Source organism: Pantherophis guttatus, chromosome 1 (genome assembly GCF_059756535.1).
Source record: "Pantherophis guttatus breed Tessera chromosome 1, ASM5975653v1, whole genome shotgun sequence".
NCBI lineage: Eukaryota > Metazoa > Chordata > Lepidosauria > Squamata > Colubridae > Pantherophis > Pantherophis guttatus.
In genome coordinates, this window is record NC_142063.1 from 37,781,067 (window position 1) to 37,806,070 (window position 25,004).

The 25,004-nt window shown below is 38.3% G+C and overlaps 1 protein-coding gene across 7 annotated transcripts in view; it reads right to left on the bottom strand.

The window, feature by feature from the left end:
* The window catches only part of KIF26A (kinesin family member 26A), a 161,899-nt gene that overhangs the window by 81,636 nt on the left and 55,259 nt on the right, over positions 1-25,004 (bottom strand). For 2 of the 7 annotated variants that reach the window (XM_087871852.1, XM_087871847.1), the window contains exons 3-4: positions 23,675-23,826; positions 13,786-14,301 (exon numbers count right to left, since the gene is read on the bottom strand). In XM_087871852.1, the coding sequence (XP_087727978.1) occupies positions 13,786-14,301; positions 23,675-23,826 (668 nt within the window). The remainder of the gene's footprint in view (positions 1-13,785; positions 14,302-23,674; positions 23,827-25,004) is intronic. The other 5 variants (XM_034418563.3, XM_034418562.3, XM_087871868.1 and 2 more) reach the window with 3 other exon arrangements.

Here is a 25,004-nt window from a genome sequence, read left to right on the forward strand (position 1 = left end):
ACAATCACTAAATAAATGGTTGCAAGTCAAGGATTACCTGTACTTCTGAATAGTTGGGAAGTCTAAAGAGACCAATTGAGAGAAAGTGCAGGCTTGAGAACTTCTATTTTTTTAAATCCAGTGCTGGAAATAAAAGCTGTTGCATCCTTTCTTCTGCTTCCAAGACTTTGCTCTAATTTGTTCACACAAACATCAGAACACTGGCCTCCTCGTCACTATTTTATGTTAGTTCCTGGGTCTCTAATACTATCTCAACTGTTCTGAATCCAACTGAATTCAAACTATGGTGCTTCATTATATCTTTGACTTTAGCTTCCCACATTATGAAACAAACAAAATGTTAAAACGTTATGATATTTATGTAGTTACTTACTGAGCACAGCTAAATTATATTAAAGTAACCAAAATATCTTTAAAATCCTCAAGGCATGTCACAACTTTTGAGCAAAAGTTGGAAAATGAAAGTTGAAAAGTTTGACACACCCACTACATCCTTAGCCTTGGATATTTGCAATGCTCTTTGAAAGAGGAGATAGTTTCCAATCATCCTAAAAAAGTATTCTGAGGACTGGTGCCTTCATTACAACATTGTTGTCATGTATCTAAAAACCTGGAAATTACTGCAAATCAAAGCAGGCAATACCTAACTACAATTAATTCACTGTATAAAGAAGTTTCATATTTTATTTTCCTTTTCAGCAAGGGGAGACTCTTTATCTTTTTCTAACAAAACTAATTGCCTACATCTGAGAAACCTATGTTGTTGTTATTTTTTAAAAAATGAAATGCCAGTAATATAACAATGCCAAAGTAAGTACTAAAAGCAGAAACTCTCCTTTCATGATTTATGTCAATGGAATAGAAATCTCACAAGCCCGGACACCAACTGTCAAATGGAAGAATGGTGTCAGCTTGCCAGGATAAATTAATTAGGAAAGCAACAATTTCTATAGATGATCCATATCACTCTACTAAATCTTTAATTACTCAATTAACCCACTTAAAGTCAGCAGTTAAACAAGTTTTGCTATGCTGACAGAGGATAAAATTTTAAGAAAATCATGTCCCTCATTGAAACATTTACTAGGATTTTTGTGATAATATGATGAAGTGACCTGATGCTGATAGTTTTAAACTTAATATCTGTACATTTTCTTGAATGTGATGGTAAAGTATATTGGCTGCAGAGAAAAGAGCAATACATATTCAGGATCAACAATAAAATGAGAATAGAATCTATGGATCAAAGTAGTTCTTCCTGTCTTGATAAATCAGATATATTAGATTACAAAAATTTCCAGTCAGCAAAAAACTATGTAGGTTGGGAAGCATGGTAATTCCAATCCATGGATCTCCAATATTTGGAGATCGTTGAGGAAGGCTTGAGGAAGAATGAATTACTTTACAACCATTACTCACTTCATCACTGTACAATTAGGTTATTGCAGTGCATTCTATATGGAATTGCCTTTGGAGATGATTTAGGCAGCACAATTATACCAAACTACTCTAGAACAGCTGTTAACAAGGATGAGAATATTTAGCACTACAGTATTGTTGCTTCCATCATTGCAATAATTGCCATCAGGGTTCAAGATACAATCTAAGCTCCCAGTTTTAAGCCATAAAAAAGACTCATATAGCTTGGCTTTCATGTACACCAGGACAGTCTGTTCCAACTACTGGTGGTTCATTTATGCATTCCAAGAAGAGATGCTGAATGTCCCCACCTTCCAGAAGTTAAATGGGATGAGGACCAAGAAATGCTCCTTCTCTGTGGTGGTCTCCACACTATGGAAGAAACTTCTCCCCAGAGTTCATGAAGACACTTTCCTGCTTGCTTCTTCATTCTGAGTTGGGCAGCCAGTGTGCAGTACACCATACAAGATTTTTTTTTTGGAAAAGAGATATTATATCAGTGATTGGATTGATTCCCATATAAACACTTAGCTGTCAACAGAACCTATACCCATAAGCCACCAGGCCCTTGCATAATTTTTGTTATGTAATTTTATTTCAATTTTTTAAATATTAAAAATATTATTTAGAGGGGCAAAGTTAGCAAGTGGAATTCTGCATCAGATGCCTTGTATGCCTGAAGCAGCCTGACTGAGTCCATCTACCATGCTACTGGTCATGTTCTTCTCTTTCCATCTACCTTTACAAGCACTATAGACTTCTCTATTATATTTTGTATAATCTATCCAATTTGACCTAGTCATTTGTGCCTCAAGTGAGAATTCTGGATTGATATTTTCTATGATTCATTTGTTGGTGTTTGGGGGTGGGGGGCTGAGATTTTCAAGAATCTTCCCCCTCAAAAGTATCAACACTTTTTCTTTACTGGATTGGATTGTCACAGAAAAAAACATTTCCTGCATAATTCTGACTTGCTGATAGACATACCCTGGTATCTGGATAGCTTTGCAAGGCCTTCACTGCTACTCTACCAAGTGCTAGCCTATATCCTATTTCTTGGCTGCAAAGCTTACATTAAGATCATGAATACAACTTTATGCCATAACCAAGTGTTTTTCATTGTTTTCAGTCATGCTTAGGATTGATTGAGATGAAGAGGTGGTGGTGGTACCCTAAAGACACAAGAAACAGTAATACATCAATTTTCCTCTCACACTTCACTTCAATAGCTCATTATCCTTCTACTGTATGACCAACCCTTAATCACAGAGATCTGAGGATAGGGATTTGCTTCAGAGTCAAAAACACTTTTCAGAATCACAGACCCTCAGAGTCACTAATATTATGTGCCCCTTGTGGGGCAGATCAATAAGGAGCAGTCATATCAATGGAGATTTTTTTTTTTCTGTGAGGAATGGCTCAACAAAAGATAGCCTTCTGGTGTATACAAATACAGAGTTTATTCAGCTTAATAAATACAGGCTGGAAAAAAGGGACAAGGTTGAGAAAGATAAGTGATACCAAAAATGCAAAAGGGTTACTTCCATCTCCTTTCCTGGCTCTATCACCTTCTCTTGAGATGAACAGCTATATAAATTTGATTAATAAATAAATAAATGAAATGAAATCTCTTTGATTACAGTGTGTGATGCATTTCTTCTGAGCCTAGATTGGGGAATCAAGACCAATTTGCTTTTTATTGTCTCGTAGGCTCCAACTACGGAGCATTACCTTTAACTACCAAAGGTTACGGCCAGGTTTAAGAACTCTACTCTTTGGATGAGACACAGAGGAAGTATTGAAAGTGCAAGTCAAAGTATCTTGAGAACACTGATTTCTGAGAGGAGCAGGGATTGCTGTTGCTGGGCCTGTAATTTATAAAATTTAGGAGATAAGAATTAGGAGAGGACTAATTGTATATCAGTGACAAATATCTGTTGCATGAGTGCTTGGATGTGGGAACAGGGAGGGAAGAACACTACAGGAAATGCTATGAATCCGGAAGAAAAATTATCAGTAATTAGCAAAGGAAGATATGACAGGAGATTTGGGGTGACTGGGTAATATTTTTCAAGGTTAGTTCAGATTTTTTAAAAATCTTATGGACAATATAAACTCTGGCTGGCACCTATGGGTTGGATCTATTCATTATATGGCTCCTATAGGGAACTAATGGGGTATGCACATTTCAACAGGTAAGAAATGCATCTTTGACAAAAAGGATTATACATTTTGCCTTGGAGGAGGTGCTGGTGCATCTCCTAAAGAAACCAACTCTTGATCTAGCCATATTGAATGACCATTTGAGGAAAGTATTGGACAAGGTGGTAGAAATACCAATGTAAAGACCCTGGATGAATGGGTTAATTATTAATCTAGACTTCTTTTAGATGGATTTCAGATTGAGGTGTGGAGCCGAAACTGCATCAATTCCTCTTGTGAATGTCAGTCAAGGAATGGCCTTCTTTTCTGTGTCTAGTTTACAACACTGAAGAAGCTTCACAGGTGGAAAAAGCTGTGGTGTAGCTAGGTGGTATAGGCTAGAATTTTACAACCTCAAACTACTCAGCCTTTCCAATGTACTGTTTTTCAACTGGGGTCAAACTAGAACTTTTTGCTGGCGAGAAATGGAAAATTTGGGAACTATATTTCAAATCTACCTGGAACACACGTGGTGAAAAAAACTAGGGAATAAAATGGCTCTTTGATCATTTAGGGCACTGGCCAGCACTAATCTCACTGCTGCCCTACATGACTAAGAATATGCACAAAAGAGCTGGGCATTACGGGAAAAGATTAATAGTAGTTGGCTATCATTCACAAAGTTTCAGTTATCATGAGTCATTTCATCATTCCACAACCTAGAAATACTGAGAAGGGATAGAAAAACAGTGATGTACACCAGTAAACCTTTCTTTTAAAAAGTGCAATATGAAATTCTTCATAGGTTTTGATCCTGTTCTGACTGGTGTATTGACATGCAAATCTAAAAGAGGTTAAGTAGTTTTATTACTTAGTTTAAAACATCTCACAGTGGACATAGCTATTAGAATGGAAATGTAACAAGTTTCCAAAAACAGAAATGTGCTTGCTCATGAAATAATAATAGTCTCACTTTAAAATGCTTTAGCTTAAAATTCTATGATCCATGACTGTTAAATAGAATAAATATTATACAAATTTTTACTTTCCCTGTGGAATTTCGAAGGACATAAACCTTCCTGGAAGCATATAGGCTGCATATACATATTTGGCCGAGGTGTCAGTAAAATTATACACTACAATTGCTACTAAAAGTACAGTAAATGCAGTTCATGCTTTTTTCTAGAAAAATATTTCTCAGCATCAACTTTTTACTGCTCCTTGCCAATGATTCCTGTGGCGCTCATTAAAAAACAGCATAAGAAGAATTTTATGATTAAACTTCATTTCTATAGAGGTTTTTAATACCTGCAGCTGCTGCATAGTCACAGGAAAACTACCTCTGCTGTCTGTGTCTAAATATGCACTTCAGAGTTTTACATATTCAATACAGGTAAGCTATGCCATAAAACATGTACAGGTAAGGATTTTGTACCTATTATTTCAACATTGCACTGTTGGTGATATTGTAGTGTATGTATGTATGTATGTATGTATGTATGTATGTGTATGTGTGTATATATATATTCCTTCCATTCAACTGTGTCCAATTGTATGTATGTATGTATGTATGTATGTATGTATGTATGTATGTGTATGTATGTATGTATATATATGTATTTCTCTTTAGCCAGGTTCTACCTACGTAAACCAAGATATTATGCAGCCCTAGTTCAGTGCCAGTTCTGGCTGCCAGAAGAAAAAAAAGCCCAGAAACTCGTGAATTGTGATTTCACTGAACTAGGGCTGCATAATATCTTGGTTTACGTAGGTAGAACCTGGCTAAAGAGAAATACACATAAAACCTACGAAAAAGAAAGAAAAACATGTATGTATGTATGTATGTATGTATGTATGTATGTATGTATGTATTCCTTCCATTCAACTGTGTCCAATTGTCCCTGCAGTTTTCTTGGCAATATTTTTCAGAAATTGTTAACCACTGCCTCCTTCCTAGGCTGAAGGAAAGTGACTGGCACAGTTGGCTTCGTGCCTATGGCAGGACTACAATTCACAGTCTACTGGTTTCTATCCTGATGCCTTAATCACTACACCAAACTGGTTCTCATTGTACTATATATTACTATATAATTTTCAAGTAAATTTCTCCCCATGTTACTTGTATTATAGAATCCCAGGGACATTTTAGCTATTAATGGCCTTATGTCAGACCATCATAGCAAGCCAGGATGATTTTCTAAACTGCTAATGAGGAGCCAAAGTGAAATGGATTCCTCAAAGCAGCTTCCAAGCCTGTGGAAATATTGGTCATGCTGGGTTGAGAATCAGATAACTGATCAGAAGCACAATTTTGGATGGAAAGGCTCCTTGGGAGAAATGTTCAGGATCTGTTTTGTTTCTGAACTAAGCAAGTTGGATTCAGATGGAGGCTTGCATCCTACATCAGAAAGTTTACCACTTGGAAATAATCTAGTGATGAAAACAACACCCACACTTTGTATATTCCTGTAACCAGTTTTATCTTTTTTTTTTTTAATTTGATTTATATGCCGCCCTTCTCCGGAGACTCAGGGCGGCTTACAATGTGCTAAGCAATAGCCTTCATCCTTTTTGTATTTTTATACAAAGTCAGTTTATTGCCCCCACAACTGGGTCCTCAATTTACCTGCCTTAGAAAGGATGGAAGGCTGAGTCAACCTTGAGCCTGGCGAGATTCGAACCTGCAGTAATTGCAGGCAGCTGGTCTTAATAACAGGGTGCTTTAGACCACTGTACTACCAAGGCTCCTTGAAATTTTAAACTGCTTTTCTGGATTTTGATATTTTATACCTAATTTTGCTTTATCTTGATTTTCTGGCTCTTGTTTGGCTTAACAAAAATACTGGCATTCCCTTAGATCAATTTGTGGTTATATTCCTTGTCTGCCTCTTGTATTTTAGAGCAGTTCACATCCCTATGGGACAGCAGAGTTTATGGTGGAACAGGATGAAGGCTTACAAAAAAGAAACACTTGTCTTTTTTTTCTCACCTAATTATTGATCATGGAATCTGTTGTTCATTTTTCCTTTACGCAATAAAGGATATACAGTATAAATTATCCCATTAGTCTGAATGCCAAAGGTTCAATCATACTAAAATAATCGCCACAGTGTAAATCTTGACTGCTATCCAGAAAACTTCAACAAATAGTATTTGCCCTGCACCCAGACTCCTCACTCAACAATCCTGTATCCTACAAGCAATTACAGTATTTGGTAAAGATGGCTGTGGAGAAGATAGAGGCAACATACAATATATTCTTAATGATTTGTTATCAGAATAAATTCACATGGAATAATGGCAGAATCTCAAGATTCTAGTGGAAGCAATATATATTAAATCCCATCACAAAGTGGAATTATGAATTCGCAAAGGCAAATACCCCGAATCCTAAATGCACAAATAAGCCAAGCATACTGGATTCTACATTTTTCCATAAATTCTTGGCCCATGCAAACAGATCTGCCTAGAAACTAGACCGCAGTGTCAGAAACTCAGGGTGGCAGATCAAGATTCCTTTATTCTTATCTCAATGGAGAAGTAGGATTTAGAAAAGTTGTCAAAGCTTTATCTCAGTTGAAAATTACAATAAGTTGTAGAAACCTATAAAACAATTTGTTTGCTGATCTTTGGAGCTGTCCAAGGTCTGGCACATCTTGAATATTGCCAAAAGCATGTCATGCTTTTGGCAATATTCAATCCCTCCCTCCTGCAAAAGGCTATTGGGTGGGGTAATTCAATCCCTCCCTCCTGCAAAAGGCTATTGGGTGGGGACACATCTTTTCCAATTCTTAATTTGCCTCCGAAGCAGAATGTAAAAATTAAAAAAACTACAAATTTGTGCACTTCGAAGCATGATGCTATTTGATTCCTGTTTTTCTTCATGAACCAACTCTATTAGCTCCATCTCCCATTTAATTTCTGCTGGAATCTGGTCATGCAGTATAGTGGTTAGGTTTCTGATGAGGAACAGAAAAACTGTAGTTCACATCTATGTTCACCCTAACTTAATGCACAGAGTTGTTATGAGGCAGGACGGGAGAGCTATGCATGCTGTGTTGAACTCCATGGATGAAAGATTACAAACCAATAACATGTAATATAAATTCAACCAAGCCTTGATATCTGTAGTTAGGGTTCACTGAACCTAATTGGATTAAGTTAACTCTTTTCACAAATTGTTGAGTCCAATACCTTCCCCCAAATTTTATTTTATTTTTTTTAATTAAAGGAAGCTCATGGTTCTTTCAAGAGATTTCTCAGAATACAATTCAGGAACTTTTAAATCTGTCTGCTTATGGTTGGTAGGCACGGAATTCAACACAACAGTCTATTTATTTATTTATTTATTTATTTATTTATTTATTCATTCATTCATTCATTCATTCATTCATTCATTCATTCAATTTATATACCGCCCTTCTCCTAGTGGACTCAGGGTGGTGCACAGCCAGAACTAAAAGACATAACAATATATATGAAGTCACCCTTCTAGTTAATTTTTTTAAATTATTTTAAAGTAGGTAATCAGCCTGGATTTACTCCTTTAAAATACCTTTAATTGTATACAAGTGCTATTTTAAAATCCTTATTAAATCCCTCAATAATTGTTCCTCAGTTGCAGCAGAAAATTACCTCATCTTAGTTTCAAAAGTTCTATTTATATGCCTAATAATCCCATCATTGATTACTGTGACTATATTCTAATTATAAATCCATTACTGCCTGAAAAGTGAAATAAAATCAATAGCACACATAAAGAGGAAAAAGGGAGAATTAAAACTTCACTGTGCTATTATATACAGATTCTGTCATGAAACAATTCCATGTTATTAACAGGAGTATAATAAATATCTTTCAATTAGTACACCAAAATTGTTCTTGAGATGTACAACAAAAATGTTGCTTTTTTGAGTTGAACTCAACTCCTGGGGACTTTCATAACTGTACAGGTGTAGTTTCCTTGGCAACATCAAAGAAGTGGTTTAACTTGTGAAACATGACAGTCTTGCACTGGTTTTTGCACAACCAGAAATAGAATAAATGCAAAAATAGTTGTCTTATGTCGCAAAAGGTGTGTGTTATAATATTCACTGAAACTGAAAGTGATATGACTTGTTTGCCACATCTATTTCTTAGAATATTTATTTTATTTTATTTGCCACCCATCTCACAACTCAGGTGACTGAATGGCAATATTAACTATTATAATTTTTGTTGTTAGTTGTGAAGTCGTGTCGAACCCATCATGACCCTATGGACAACGTTCCTCCAGGCTTCCTGTCCTCTGGAGTCCATTTAAGCTCATGCCTACTGCTTCAGTAACTCCAGCCAGCCACTTCATTCTCTGTCGTCCTCTTCTTCTTTTGCCCTCAATCGTTCCCAGCATTAGGCTCTTCTCCAGTGAGTCCTTCCTTCTCATTAGGTGGCCAAAGTATTTGAGTTTCATCTTTAGGATCTGACCTTCTAAAGAGCAGTCAGGGTTGATCTCCTCTAGAACTGACCATTTGATTGCCTTGCAGTCCAAGGGACTCACAGGAGTCTTTTCCAGCACCATAGTTCAAAGGCCTCAATTCTTTGGCGCTCAGCCTTTCTTATGGTCCAACTGGGAAAACTGGGAAAACCATAGCCTTGATTATATGCACTTTGTTGGCAGGGTGATGTCTTTGCTTTTTAGTATGCTGTCTAGATTTGCCATAGCCTTCCTCCCCAGGAGCAAGTGTCTTTTGATTTCTTGGCTGCAGTCCAGGTGTGGGTTCCACTTACCTTTACTATCAGTTTGCAGTGGGAGCGCGTGCACTTCTGCGCAAGCACAGATCACCAATGATGACGTCGTGGTGGGTGGGCAGAGCCTCCTGCTGGTTTTACTACCGGTTCTATAGAACCGGACCAAACCGGGAGCAACCCATCACTGCTGCAGTCCCCATCTGCGGTGATCTTAAAGCCCAGGAAAATAAAATGTGTTACTCCCTCCATTTCTTGCCCATTTATTTGCCAGGAATTGAGAGGGCCGGATGCCATGATCTTAGTTTTCTTAATGTTGAGTTTCAAGCTACCTTTTGCACTCTTTTTCTTCACCCGCATCAAGAAGCTCTTTAGTTCCTCTTCACTTTCTGCCGTTAGAGTGGTATCATCTGCATATCTGAGGTTGTTGATATTTCTCCCGGCAATCTTATGTAGTTTTAGTTTTCATCCCTCCAAAGACTTTACAGTAACTTAACTATCACCACAATCTATTAGCTTGCAGACAACATAAACATTATTAAAATAAAGAATTCTTACCCACTTAGTGGTTTGGGGGTTTCTTGGGAGGGGAGTTGGGAGATTGATAAATTATTTCTGTTGTATTATATCTAAATCCAATGTTGGTCTCAAGGTTCTACAAATTTATTTTAAAGAAAATTTGAAACCTTTTTATTTCAACATGCTTTTGGTTTTATCTGACTGATTGTGGACACTAACCTTGGTCTAATTTAGAGTTTATCTTTCATTTTTGTGATTTTGATTTTGTCATTGTTCTGGTTTATTTATTCTATGGGGGTATTTTTGTTGATATGACACACTTTGAGACTAGACCAGAACATAAATAAATAAACAAAATATGATTAGTACTGGCTCTACCGCAACATGATTAATTCTGTTCCATTTTTCTCAAACTATCATGTGATTGACCTGCTCAAAAACTCTGCATTCGTAACCATCCAATGAACTATTATTGAGTGACTGTGCTTCAAAAAAGTGCATCCTTTTATACCAAATACCGATAAAAGAAACAAAGAACTGAAGAGATCTTTGAGGGCCATCGATGCACACTTGCTCATTCATAAAAATCCAGAAAGGATGGAGAAAAATTGTGGGTACTCACCTAGACAACATGCAAAACCAGAGACATTTAGGGGAGCTCAGAGATTCATACGCAACTTTAAGAAAGCCACATTGTCCTTTTTTTCCTTGTAGCAATAGCAATAGCAATAGCACTTAGACTTATACACCACTTTACAGTGCTTTACAGCCCTCTCTAAATGGTTTACAGAGTCAGCATGTTGCCCCCAACAATCTGGGTCCTCATTTTACCCATCTTGGAAGGATGGAAGGCTGAGTCAATCTTAAACCTGGTGAGATTTGAACTGGCAGTCAGCAGAAGTAGCCTGCAGTACTGCTTTCTAACCACTGTGCTACTGTGGCTCTCTTGTATGTGATATATTAATACATTATAAGGGAATACAGCAAATAACTTTTGTTCACAGTTCATACGTTGGCCTCTTTCCAATAAATTTACAGATTTTTTTTTATCAATATCTATTAGAATCTTAACTGAAACCCAACTCAAATATATTTTTTACATTCCTAAACTTTTTACTTCATTATTTCTTGAGAGTTTACTGAAACCATTTGGATCTGAACAGCTGTCATATTTCATCCAGGGATTATCTCTAAACCACACACAATTTGTATTCCAGTTTGTTAACTCTGAGGTGAATAAAAAGCTATTATGAAAATGTAGCATCCATAATTACATTCCTCAACGGACAAAGAAAATGCAGCTATTCTACACAGAAATTATTTACACAGGCATCACAAAAAATAATAAGGCTAGCTTTATGACAAGTTTAACACTGGAGCACATAAAGTGGAACTGTTACAATGAGGTATTTTGCTCTCTGACGATTGCTGTAAAATTGAAAAAGACAGTTTAGGCTCTCAAGCCTCATCCATCTCAGATGATACATTCAAATACCAACCATGGCCACTAATTTAAATGTAAGACAACAAAGAAACTCTATACCATATTTTTCAGAGTATAAGATGCACCAGAGTATAAGACGCATCTTTGTTTTGGGGGAGGAAAATAAGAAAAAAGCTGATTGGTGGGTGGATTGGCCTGCTAGAATCAGCTGTTCCCAGAGGTGAATTTTAGCAACAGGTTCGTTGGTTGTGAGCTTTGTGCCTTTCTTTCTTTTTTTTTTTTTTTTTGCTTTTTTTCCTGCCTCTGAAACTTCTGAAACTCTGTTTCAGAAAAAAAATAATTTTCTGCCTCTGAAAGCCTCCGAAACAGAGCTTCAGAAAAAAAGCCTCTGAAGCTCTGTTTGGGGGCTTCTTTTCTGAAGCTTTGTTTCTGATGCTTTTTTCAGCCTCTGAAACCTCTGTTTGAGAAGCTAGGTGGGGCTACATTCGGAGTATAAAACACACCCAGATTTTCACCCTCTTTTTGTGGGTTATACTTATACTTATACTTTATACTTATACTTATACTTATACTTTGAAAAATATGGTAATTTGTTGCCTATCTTCAGAATTTCTGCTCAATCCTAAATGATTAGGGCTCAGTTTCTTGGCTATATTACCATACATGCAATAATTTTACTTGATAACCATATAAATCAATCTTGTATTGTTTTAATTATTTTTTTAATATATGCCAATATACAATGACCATATTGCTTGTAACATACTGATTAGCAATCTCCCACATTTTAATATTTTATGGTGAATTGTTTTCACTGTTTGAACTTGGTTTTAGGTCTTTCTGTTGACATTGTTTGACTATTTATTTATATGGATTTGGGTGGGGTTTTTTTAATTTAAACTCTGGGAGGCACCCAGTCTCACATACATGAGATGGGTTACTATATCAATTGAACACTGTGAATAAATTTATTTTCCCTTTAGAATCACAATGTTACACCACAAGTTCTTCCCCTTTGGAGCATCCATGCAACACTGCAATGCATATATAGAAAAGGAGAGGTGCTCGTGTAGAAAAGCCACTTTCATCAGCCTTACTTCCACTTTCCCTGAAACATGGCTGCCACTTACAGAGGAATGAAAATACTTCCCTCTTTTTTAAAATGAGAAACAGAAGGGAAAACCCCACTAGCATCATTCCAAGATATTTGCATTCTGGGTGGTGCAGTGGTTAGAGTGCAGTACTGCAGGCTATTTCTGCTGACTTCCGGCTGCCTGCAATTTGGCAGTTCAAATCCCACCAGGCTCAAGGTTGACTCAGCCTTCCATTCTTCCAAGATTGGTAAAATGAGGGCCCAAATTGTTGGAGGCAAAATGCTGACCCTGTAAAACCGCTTAGAGAGGGCTGTAAAGCACTGTAAAGCGGTATATAAGCCTAAATGCTATTGCTATTGCTATTCGGTAAGTAAAGTATGGCAATGACAACTCTGATATTAGCTCTTGAATTACAGGTAGTCCTTAACTTACAACCATTTGTTTAGCATTGTTCAATGTTACAACAGCACTGAAAAAAGTAACTTACAACTGGACCTCAACTTATGACCATTGCAGCAGCATCCTCATGGTTCCCCCCTCCCTTGGTCACTTGATCAGAATTTGAGTGTTTGACAACTGGCATGTATTTATGACAGTTACAATGTCCCATGGTCACCATTTGCAATCTTCTGAGTTGATTTCCAAAATGCAAAGTCAATGGGTGAAGCCATATTCACTCAATATTATTCCCTTAACAACTGCAGTGATTTGCTTAACAACCCTGACAAAAATGGTCATAAAATTGGGTGTGACTCACTTAAAAACTGCCTTGCATAGCAACAGAAATTCTGGTCCCAGTTATGGTTATAGGTTGTGGACTATCTGTATTCTATCTTTTGGAAAAGGGGTAGAAGGTGAAAAGCACTGGGAACTCCCAGGTTTCAGACACGTATAGTATTTGAAATGATCAGATGGATCATTACTTTTCATTCAGGACAGTAAAACGAATCAGTTATCATGCCAGTTTGCTGTAGCAGTTACAGGACTGGCCTAGAAATCATGAGACTATGAGTTCTAGTCTCATTTTAAGCATGAAAGGCAGCTGGATGCCCTTGGGCCAGTCACCTGCCTCACCCATCTCATAGGATTGTTGTTTGAGGAAAATAGGAGGATCAAAAATATTAAGTATGTGTTTGCCACTCTGAATTACTTTTAAGGTAATACCGTAAAGGATAAAAATCTATTAAGTAAGTTCATTCCAAGAGATAGTTCAGCATTACATACCCAGTTAATTGGGCCACTGATTTCATTGGGTAAAGAATAATTAAAGAAAAAAACCGTGTTGACAGAATACGGAAAAAAGAAAACTAGGATTCGGTGAACATCCCAACTCCTGGACCCCTTCAGACTTTTAAAAAGCCTGTGATAGGTAAAAGCTTTCAAGACAGAGGCAACAAAACCTGTAACTATGTGGAATATCAGAAACAGTAGGCAATTACTTACTAGACAAGCTTGAGGAAGAAAACTGTTTACTCGGGAGATACTCCACATCCCTTCAAGGTACTGCTGAGCCTGGATCGTTACTGAGCTCAATGCCCCACTAAGGCCACTGGGAGCCACTGTCACTTGAACGCTGGAGTTTGGGAAGCCACCTGTACCTTGTGGCCACCCTAGTCCCTTCTTCCTCTCCGTCCCAGAGAAAAAGCTTGTAGTTTTGCCAGGCTGTCTACCCCCCTGTCCAGCCATGAGGGACAAGTCCCTCTGAGAAGAGACACTGACCATGTTTTGGGAGGTCAATCTTGGTATCACAGTAGCCATTGCCGCAGCATATGTGGGGGTTTCTGTTGCCTCTTGGCAGCTGGCTTGGTCAAGATTGTGGATGACCTGGATTGCTTCTTGCTTCAGCTGATTCAGGTGGGCAGCACAAACATCACACCTGCTTTCCCCTTCACTCCTAGGTTTCTGTAAACATTCAGGCACTTGAAGCTTGTCAAAAATTAAAGCTGATAATTGTGGGTCCTGGAAAAAAAGAAACAAGAACAGAAACACAATGAGTCAAGACCAAAGAATACTACCTTAAAAAAGTTTTTAAAAATCAAATATTGGGGTACAAACTATATTATATTAACCAGGTTAATATAAACTATTTACTCTACTGGCCCAGACTGCCTCACCCAGAATCACAGCAGCTTCTTCCAGGCCTGAGGCAAACCTCTCTCAAATCTCTATAATGTAATCTTGGATCTAAATGGGATATGTATTGCAAAGTCTGCATTCTGGCACTAAGCCACAATCTTTCTCCAAAAGTATAGATAAATGATTGGGCCATCTACTATGGTACAATATTTCTATTTTAACATGCAGTAGACTTTATGGTCTTCAATGGAAGTCATTCTTACTACAGATAAATATTCTAATTGTATATGCCCAGAAGTGAGTTTAGTTTATTTTTCATTTAAAGCATACCATCCTCAAATATGTATCTAAACATTCTCTTGAGGAAAAAAATGGCCCCCAAACTGGGATGCATTTTGGGCAGATATGCTCTGTTCAATTCTGAGCTCATAACTCTAAAAATTTAAGTGTATGATTTTTGCACAAGTCTCCAGTTTAGAGATTCACAAAATTTATTACTGGAGAAATAGAATGTTTCAGAGAACTTCCCATTCTAATTCCATTTCCCCCTGGACTTTGCCAAATGCACCCCTGAAACAAGGACTTAGAAGGTTGAATAGTTTTCAGGAGTGAATCCTTCAAACTAAAAGCAATTTAAGATCTTGCAAATATAGGGCTCCAGCCTGTTTCAGGACTAGACCACCCAGAACACTTTAAATCACTTTCATTTTGGGAGGATTTACTTCCCAAAATTTCTGAACCATCCCTGGTTTGGTGGGGGAGATTCAATATGATCTAAAAGGAAACAAAAAGTTCCAGAGTTCTCAGGAATATTCCATTCCCAGATCAAAGAATTTAGCATAACCTTGTTCTTGTTCATTGGTTTATTAGAACTTCAGAGTTCCAATTTTGTAAAAAGTAAATCTTGGCAGCCTGAAATTTCTCTATACAGTAATTTTTAAAAAACACACACTTAAAAAGAAATCTCTTAGGGTTCAAGTGTGAACTGTAACTTAGCTGTTAGATATGAGAAGAAATGCCGTTCTATACAATTTTCTCCTTGGCTGTGATTACATATGAATGTATTAGGCTATCACACACTTAAGCATCATCTGAGTCCTTGGCAGACCCTTCATAGTTGATTAATAAGCCATAATAAGCCCCATCACTCTATAATGCCCAGCGTGAAAATGATTATCAGGCACTAACAATAGAGCTTGCGGTGCACTTGATAACTGCTCATGTACTTGCCTTTTAATTAGCTCTCCGTTTAAAAAACAATGATAACTAGGGATGGACAAATCCAGCCTGTTCAATATCACTTCACATCTCATTTTTTACACCAGTTTTTCATTCTTTTTCTGTATCACACTATGTTTAAAAACAAGGAGTCTGCCAGAGAATGTGCACTTTTATACATTTCTAATGTAAATATTTGGGGACACACTGTCCTAATGTAATATTTGGGAGAGGAAGCAATGTCCTTTCATGTAAATGTTATACTTTCTTCGTAATAATGTGTCAATTATATAGGTTTTACCTGATTTTTTAAAGATAATGCATAATGCCTGTTTTTTGTAAGATAATGCCTCCAAATGTAAAAGGAGCAACAAAAACTATATCCTGGAATGCATTAAACAGTAATCTAAATACATTTTCCCTCATTCCTAACAAAGTCTAATATACTTAAGTTTATCCTGCTCTGAAACTTTACTATTTGCAGATATTGCAGATAACCCTTGGTTAGTAAGCTTGTCAGACTTTTCAATTTCATTAAAAGCCTATTCAACTATTTTGGCATGAAGTGACAATGGAACAAATCATGAGTTTAAATCATGGGAAAGCAGAGCTGCTTTCAACTCTCTACAGAAATACTGCTTGTCTTCAGTCCAACTTTCTCATCATTTGCAAAATCTAGATGCATTCAATTAGGACATCTTGAGCATGCATTTTATTTGATGAGGAATTCAAGAAATCTGTGGTTTCTTCCATGATGATATGCGCACCAAAAAGCTGACTTAACAACATTACATACTCTTCTTCCACTAAGTGAGTTTACCTCATACTTTATTTCAGACTCAGAATAACAGTGAAAGGTATCTCCTTGGACTTGCTTCCCCAATCAATGCTATTATGGAGATCAAAAACAAAGATTAAATACAGTTCTCCAACAGACCTATGCAACTTTCAAGGGCTTATTTTGAGCTCTTTATGTAGCTAACATCTTACACAGAAAAATCACAGGATAGACGAGTGGTTTCTTTTTAAATTTTAGACTGTAGGATTAATATGATGAAATGAAAGCAGACAAAGCAAATCACCTCTCTTAACTAAGACTGTTTCCAAAACATCCTTCCGTATTATCAGACCTAAGGTAAAGGTTCCCCTCGCACATATGTGCTAGTCATTCCCGACTCTAGGGAGCGGTGCTCAGCTCCATTTCAAAACCGAAGAGCCAGCGCTGTCCGAAGACATCTCCGTGGTCATGTGGCCAGCATGACTAAACGCCAAAGGTGCACAGAACGCTGTTATCTTCCCACCAAAGATGGTCCCTATTTTTCTATTTGCATTTTTTACATGCTTTCGAACTGCTAGGTTGGCAGAAGCTGGGACAAGTAATGGGAGCTCACCCCATTACGTTGCACTAGGGATTCGAACCGCTGAACTGCCGACCTTTCGATCAACAAGCTCAGCGTCTTAGCCACTGAGTCACTGCGTCCCTAATTAGCAAATCTTTCCAAAACTTGCAAATACACATAGAATTATAGAGCTGAAAGGGAACTTGGAGGTAGTCTAACCCTCTGACCCAGGGGTGGGTTCTAAATTTTTTCACTACCGGTTCTGTGGGCATGGCTTATTTTGTGGGCGTGGCTTGATGGTCATGTGACAATTCTTTAGGATTTAGCAGAGGTACTGGTCTACCAGGCTTTTAACTCCTTGCAGAGCTGTACCGGTCTACTCATTTGTTTTTGGAGGCACCGGTCTACTCATTTGTTTTCTTTTAACACTGATTAGCTGTACAGCGGCCCTTTGAAGCCCACGGCAAGAGTTTAAACAGTTTTTTCCCCTCTAGCCATCAGCTGGGACTCAGAAGGCAGCAATAGATTGGGGGTGGGGCCAAATAAAAGGTAAGAATAATGCAGGGGGGCGGGGGCAGGGGGGCAGAACCGGTTCGGTGACGTCATATCGTCACCGCTACTGGCTTGGCGGAACCGGGCCAAACCGAGAGGAACCCACCACTGCTCTGACCAGGGCAGACCTTCTATCATCCCAGACAAATGACTGTCCAATATTTTCTTGAAAATCTCCAGCAATGGAGCACCTGCGGCTCCTGGACGCTATTCCATTGTTATTTGTTCTCACTGTCAGGAAGTTTCTTCTTAGCTCCAGGTTGGATCTCTCTTTAAAAGCTTCCAACCATTGCTTCTTGTTCTACCCAAGGAGGTTTGGAGAATAAGTTAACCTCCTCCTTTCTCACGCAGCCCCTCACGTACCAGAAGACATCTATCATGTCACCACTAATCCTTCTCTTCATTAGGTTGTTGTTGTTGTTAGTTGCGAAGTCGTGTCCGACCCATCGTGACCTATGGACAACGTTCCTCCAGGCCTTCCTGTCCTCTACCATCCCCCGGAGTCCATTTAAGCTCAACGCCTCCGTACTTTCTGCCGGGCTCTGAAGACCTTCTTCTTTCAGCAAGCCGGGCTGGCTTAAAATTTTTTAATTGTTTTATGGGTAAGGGGTTTTAAATTGGGGAAGCCAAATGGATTTAATTATGTTTTAAATTATTTTAATTTTCATATTGTATGTATTTTAATCCTGGCTGTTCACCACCCTGAGTCCCTCTGGGAGAAGGGCGGTATAAAAATTTAATAAATTCAATTCAATTCAATTCAGTTACTCCATCCAACCACCTCGTTCTCGGTCGTCCCATTCTTCTTTTGCCCTCAATTGTTCCCAGCATTAGGCTCTTCTCCAGTAAGTCCTTCCTTCTCATTAAGTGGCCAAAGTATTTGAGTTTCATCTTCAGGATCTGACCTTCTAAAGAGCAGTCAGGGTTCATTTCCTCTAGGACTGACCGGTTTGATCACCTTGCAGTCCAAGGGACTCGCAGGAGTCTTCTCCAGCACCATAGTTCAAAGGCCTCAATTTTTTGGTGCTCAGCCTTCCTTATTGATCCAACTTTTACAGCCATACATTGCAACTGGGAAAATCATAGCCTTGACTATATACACTTTTGTTGGCAGGGTGATATCTCTGCTTTTTAGTATGCTGTCTAGATTTGCCATAACTTTCCTCCCCAGGAGCAAGCGTCTTTTAATTTCTTGACTGTAGTCCCCATCTGTGGTCACCTTGAAGCCAGGAAAATAAAATCTGTCACTATCTCCATTTCTTCCCCATCTATTTGCCAGGAATTGAGAGGCTGAATGCCATGATCTTAATTTTCTTAATGTTGAGTTTCAAGCCAACTTATTAATTAGGTTAGACATATCTAATTCCCATTCCTTGTATGATTTATCCTGCAGACACCTTATCATCTTAGTTGCTCTTCCCTGCACTCTTTCTAGGGTCTTTTTTGCATTGTGATGACCAGAATTTGACATAATATTCCAAGTATGGTCTTACTAGTGTGGTATGGAGAGATACTATTACTTATCATGAACTTGATGCAGCCTAGAACTGTATTGGCTTTTTTGGCAGTTGCAGCACACTGCTGACACATATTTAAGGGATGGTCCACTCAGACACCTAGATCCCTCTCACAGTTACTGATGTTGACCCAGGTACTGCCTATTCTATATATGCATGCATGCATGTATGTATGTATGTCACAAATGGATTACAAGGTTGTAAAAAAGAAGAAAAGCAGATATGAGAAGGGTTCAAACCCTTTTTTCTAAAATTCAAAAGTTATTCAATTTCATGTATATAAGAATAACATGAGGAGTAATGGGTGTATCAACAGAAAAGAATATTTGTAGCTGAGGATTGTAGTGTAATGGGTGTGTTGCCTAACATTGACATGTCCTCACTGCTTTCAAGCTGCTCTGGTTACCAGTCTGCTTCCGGCTGCAATACAAGAAGATAATTATCAAGCCCTTGGTGACAGTCTTGGCTACTTGAGTGACCTCTGGCCTCCAAATGTTTCTGCCTATGCAGTGAGGTCAGGCAGAATGGGCATGCTCCAGGTCCTGTCAATTAAACAGTGTCACCTGGCAGATCCCAAGAAGTCTGCCTTCTCAGTTGCAATGGCTTGCCTTCTGGAATGACATCCCCCAGAGACTCACGTTGCTTGTTCTTTAATGGCATTCAGAAAATCATTAAAAATTTGGTTGTTCTCTGAGGCCTTGGGTTGGGTGACTGCAGATCCCTATGGGGTTTTGTTTTTCTTTTAGTGTCTTTCAGTTAGTTGTGGTTTTTTCCCCTCCTATCTGCGCAGTTTTTCCTTATTAATTGTAAACTACCCAGAATCATTATCAAGTCAGGCAGCCTCAAAATTTAATTAAAATAAATAAGACATATAGCACATATGTGATTGATAAGCTCCCTTAATGTAGGCCAGCCCCCTCCGGTTACCATTCTGGTTCTCTGCAAAGTACTTAACTCCTTTTGTTTTTTTATTTTCATTACTATATACAGGCTATTTAGCAATTAAAAAAAAGAAAGGAAAATATACCAGTGAGCCAACTGACAGAACATTACTTCTGTTCCTCAATCGGTATCGCAAAGGACATTTTCCAAATTGTATGTCTAAATCCAGGCAATGTAGTAAATACATCTAACATTAGCATATTCTCCTGCCAAAGTTAGATGTATCTATTAGCAGGGAACGAAACTCTTAACTATTTACCACCCCATTATTCCCTTTCCCTACAGACATATGCAAACTGTTTACCATATTAGTAAACTGATTTATGAGTTCTGCTGAAAGGTATTTTAATTATAGCTTTTCATTCTCTTTGGAACTGGAGACCTTAGGGGGAAAAGGGCTTTGAAGTTTTAAAGGAAGTTGCTGATATTCAGAGCAAAGGAAGGCCCCTCTCTAGCTACCTGCTGAGAGATGTTTTACACCTACAAGAGAAAACTAAACCTAGACTGGTCATAGCTACTAGCCATTTAAAAGGGGAGGGGAATCTACTCCTGTGCAGAAGCTGAATCTCAAAAGTCAGACTGAAAAGGCTGTAATATTGTTCTGGACATCACACAAAATAACTTTGCAGTAGTATAAGTACATATTGTAACTGGAGGGGCAGATCTGAATTAGATTGGGAAAATGTGACTGCTCTTCCCCCACTGATATATAAAATCCTTCTTCCTATTTCAAATGACTTGGGAGAAGAATCTCCCATGTCATATATAAACTATGATAATATGCATTCTATCCTAAAATCCATTTATAATAAGAAAACAACAGGTAGTCCTTGACTTACAACCATAATTGAGCCCCAAATTTCTGTTGCTCGGTGAGACAGGTGTTAGGTGAGGGTGCCTCATTTGATGACCTTTCTTACCTCAGTTGTTAAGTGAATCACTGCAATTGTTAAGTTAGTAGCACAGTTGTTAAGTGCATCTGGCTAACCCATTGACTTTGCTTGACAGAAGGTCACAAAAGCTGATAACATGACCACAGGACATTGCAGCTGTCATAAATATGAATCACTTGCCAAGCTTCTGAATTTTGATCACATGACCATGGGGATCCTGCAATGGTCGTAAGGTGAAAAACGGTCATAAGTCACTTTTTTCAGTGCCATTGTAACTTCGAACAGTCACTAAACAAACTGTTGTAAATTGAGGACTACCTCTATCATTAGACTGTTATTCATATAAGAAAGTTTCTGTTGTATCTCTGTCTACTGAATGCGTACTTATCGGGACAAAGTAAAAGGGATTTCTAGTTTTCCAGACATAACATACATCCACTGAAGAAGTTTCTTTATTAGACTTGGTGGCATTCTGATCCAGCAAAAAAGCTCTTCTGCACACAGAAGACATGGAGGTCCACTACCATATTCCTTCAGCAGAAGAAAATCTTCCTAACTAGCCATTCATAAAGTACTGGACATGTCAGTCTATGATTAAGCCAAAGGCAGATGGCACTTGCACTTGTTTGATACTTGAAATGCCTTGGCCCTTACTTCTATTTTTGGGAGCCCATCTTCAATTTTCACACCAAGAAGCAACTAGCATAGTCTTCAGTAAGTGTAACTCAACATGTTATGGAAAATAGCCAGCATGCATATTAGTATAGTGAAGAAGTGCAATACTGAGTTGTTAACCCTTTTTACAAACAAAATAGTAGCCAGTAAACCCAAGGAAATGCTGGGAAAGACTGAGGGCAAAAGAAGAAGGGGACGACAGAGAATGAGGTGGCTGGATGGAGTCATTGAAGCAGCAGGCGTGAGCTTAAATGGACTCCAGAGGATGGTAGAGGACAGGAAAGCCTGGAGGAACATTGTCCATGGGGTCACGATGGGTCAAACACAACTTCACAACTAACAACAAAACCCAGGGAAAATCAGATGCAGTAAGGCTCAGATTAATATATCCTTTCTGCCTTGCCCATAAACTGTTTCCTAAAATACTGAGTCTTCCTAAAAACACAAGGTCTTGACACAAGGGGAAAAGGGGAGGGGGGAGACTTAAAAGGACCAGTGTATCAAAATTTCTAACTCCCCACTGAATGATCAGATGGCAGCAAGGATGGATCTCGATGCCAGATCTGTTAAAATATTCATAGTTCACCCTCTTATCAGTGAATCTCAGGGCACAATAAAAATCAGTAAAACAATAAAAACACAACAGTAACAATAAAACCAACTACTTTCATATGAACTGCCTTGCTGGTATGTTCTTTTTCATTTTAAGTGTTATTCAAAGAAATTCTCCACTTTATACTGTTTTAGTGTGTTGCTCTGGGCTCTCTCTCGAGAAGAAAAGCAGGGCACAAATAGAATTATTGAAATAAACAAATGTTAAAATGCTTAAAGCTAAGGCCATTAAAGTAATTACCTCATGATATATATAGCGTTGGCCACTAAAACATATGCACATCCTCTACTTTGAGTAAATCACTCCATCTTCCCTTTGACTAGAATAAAACCATCAGTCTTAGTCTGGCCTTAGGAAATCATGCATTTCATAGTCCAAGAATCCTAATTAAAGCAGTTCCCTGCCTCCTTCCCTCCCTCCGTCTTCTTCTTCTCATTCTCTGTTCTCAAATAATGTATTTTTCCAGTAGTGGGGTGTACAGAAGAGCCCTCTCGGCTGATTTTAATATTAAAACAAATATATTGGGAAACATCCTCTCAGAAGTAAGATCTTAATGCATTTAGGAAGACTCAAGTATTTGGGAATGGGAGAAGGCAAAATCCAGGACTGCAATGGTTTTAAAAAGCACAGGAAAGTTTTTTAGAAAAATGATCTCCCATCCCTTGGGACTTTTCCATCTCCATATATTGTTTGCCTTGTTTAAAGATTAATGTCTGCACTACATAGAGATCATCCAACTAAAGCAAAATCAGTTTTACTGTAAGATTGTTGGCAGACATTTCCACAGAATTTACTCTTTTTCCATTCTGTGAAACTGTACAGTTGAGAAAGAATAGAGATTATCTAGCCGAGTCTGCCAAATAGCCAAGAATTATTGTAATCTGTGCTTTTCCACTGTGCAAAATGCAGTTGGGAACGCTCTCTAATTCTAACTCCTTAAACTGGGGGATCCCAGTTGAATAGAAAACCAGTGGACTAAAGGGAAATATCCACAAACTTAGGGGAGGCTTGAGGTTATCTTGATTGGCAGGGGGACAACAGACCCAGAGACAAAGTAGAATGAAACATAGTGGCTGGAATCCAGAAGCACTTTCGGCTGCATCAATTACACAATGTAATCCTATCCGTAACATCTTTTTAAAAAATCTACAAAGAAGATTAAATGTCTGAGAGACAAATTCTCATCTTCTTTCGGGCATGCTAGTTTTCAATATGCAAAAAATGTCTTTTGTCTGGGGGAGGTTTTGGTTAGACAGGCTCCTGAGGTGTTCTACTTACTCGGGGGAACTAAGCCTCAGTTTATAGGGCTGTTTATAAAAAGAAGCTAAAATATGCAACATCAATATAACCCCTGGCGTTCTCCACGGGGAGTATCCCCCTTTCCCAAAGCAGCCAAACATATGCCTCTGGAACATAAAGATAGCATGTGAGGATATGCAGAAAGATCCCTATTTTCCAGGAGTATTACTTCCTCAATAAGTTGTAAAATCCCTTTAAAATAATCACCTTTTGTTTTTCTTCTGTAATAATGAAATAACGAGAGGCAAGGGCCCTTTTTCCAGCTGTTCCAACCCTCCATTCTGCACCTTGGCTCCTATGGAGGCCCCAGCTGTATAGGGTGATTACTTTTATTTTCCCACTTGGTGCAACAAAAACACCTGGATAATGGATGGGCGTAAAGGAAACACAAGTTACTGTTAGAAACATCAAATGTGACTTTAAACATTCAGCCAGCCCTGTTAAAGACATTTTATTGCCTTGTGACAATCCTTGCCCCCATCATCCCTGGATAATCTTCTCACCACCATCAGGAATTCTTCACCTTTAACAGCCTGACTTCCATATAAAACCTTATATGGAAGTGACACCCTCCAGTTTTACACAAGGAAGACATTAAAATCTGCAACAAATGCTACCAAAGGTGCTATAAGAAAGAGGAGGGAGGTGGGGAAAAGAGGAAGCCAAAGTAAAAGAATAAAAGAATAAAAAGGGAAACCTAAACATATTGTCAGGGAATAATTCTGCACTTAACAATGCTTTTAAAACTATGAAAGGATTTCTCTCTCTTATGCTGTTACTGAAAGTACATCCCATAAGATGCAGTGAACTTTCGGCCTGCTATTTTAACAATTCTAACAGAATTTTCACCCGTCCTCATACAGTATCTGGAGCTCATCAATGGTGTCCGCTTGAAGTTGCAGATAGATATGATAGAAAAATACAGGATAGACATGATCCTCAGGGATCTACTACCGGGCTACATTCCTTCTTGCCTGTATCAGTAAACAGAAACCCATATGACTGATATATGAGGATAGCTACATCTCTATCAGAAGGAGTGTTTCGGTCATATTTAAGTGAAGACATGGATAGTTTATCTGTGGCTTTGGCAGTAGAATGTAATAATCAATAAGGGTAAGAGCAAGAGATTGGTTATAATGACTTGCCTCCATTAGTTGTGAATGTTCCAACACTAGTGGTTTTTGAGAAGAAATTGGACCACCAATTGTCTGAAATGGTAAAGGGCTTACTGCCTGAACGGGGAGTTGGACTAGGAGTTAGACCTCCAAGGTCCCTTCCAATTCTGTTATTCTGTAGAACACAACTAGGCTTTCTGCTTTCATTTTTCCCTGCTGCATTTTTCCTTGCTACCTGACTCATGAGAAAAGAAGCAAACATCTGGCCAACCATTATAGAACTGTGAATTTTTGTCTTATAAGTAAATGAAGTATGATAGCCTTCTACAGCACACACACCAGTGATCGGTTGCTCCCGGTTCGGTCCGGTTCTATAGAACTGGTAGTAAAACCAGAGGGAGGCTCTGCACACCCTCCAC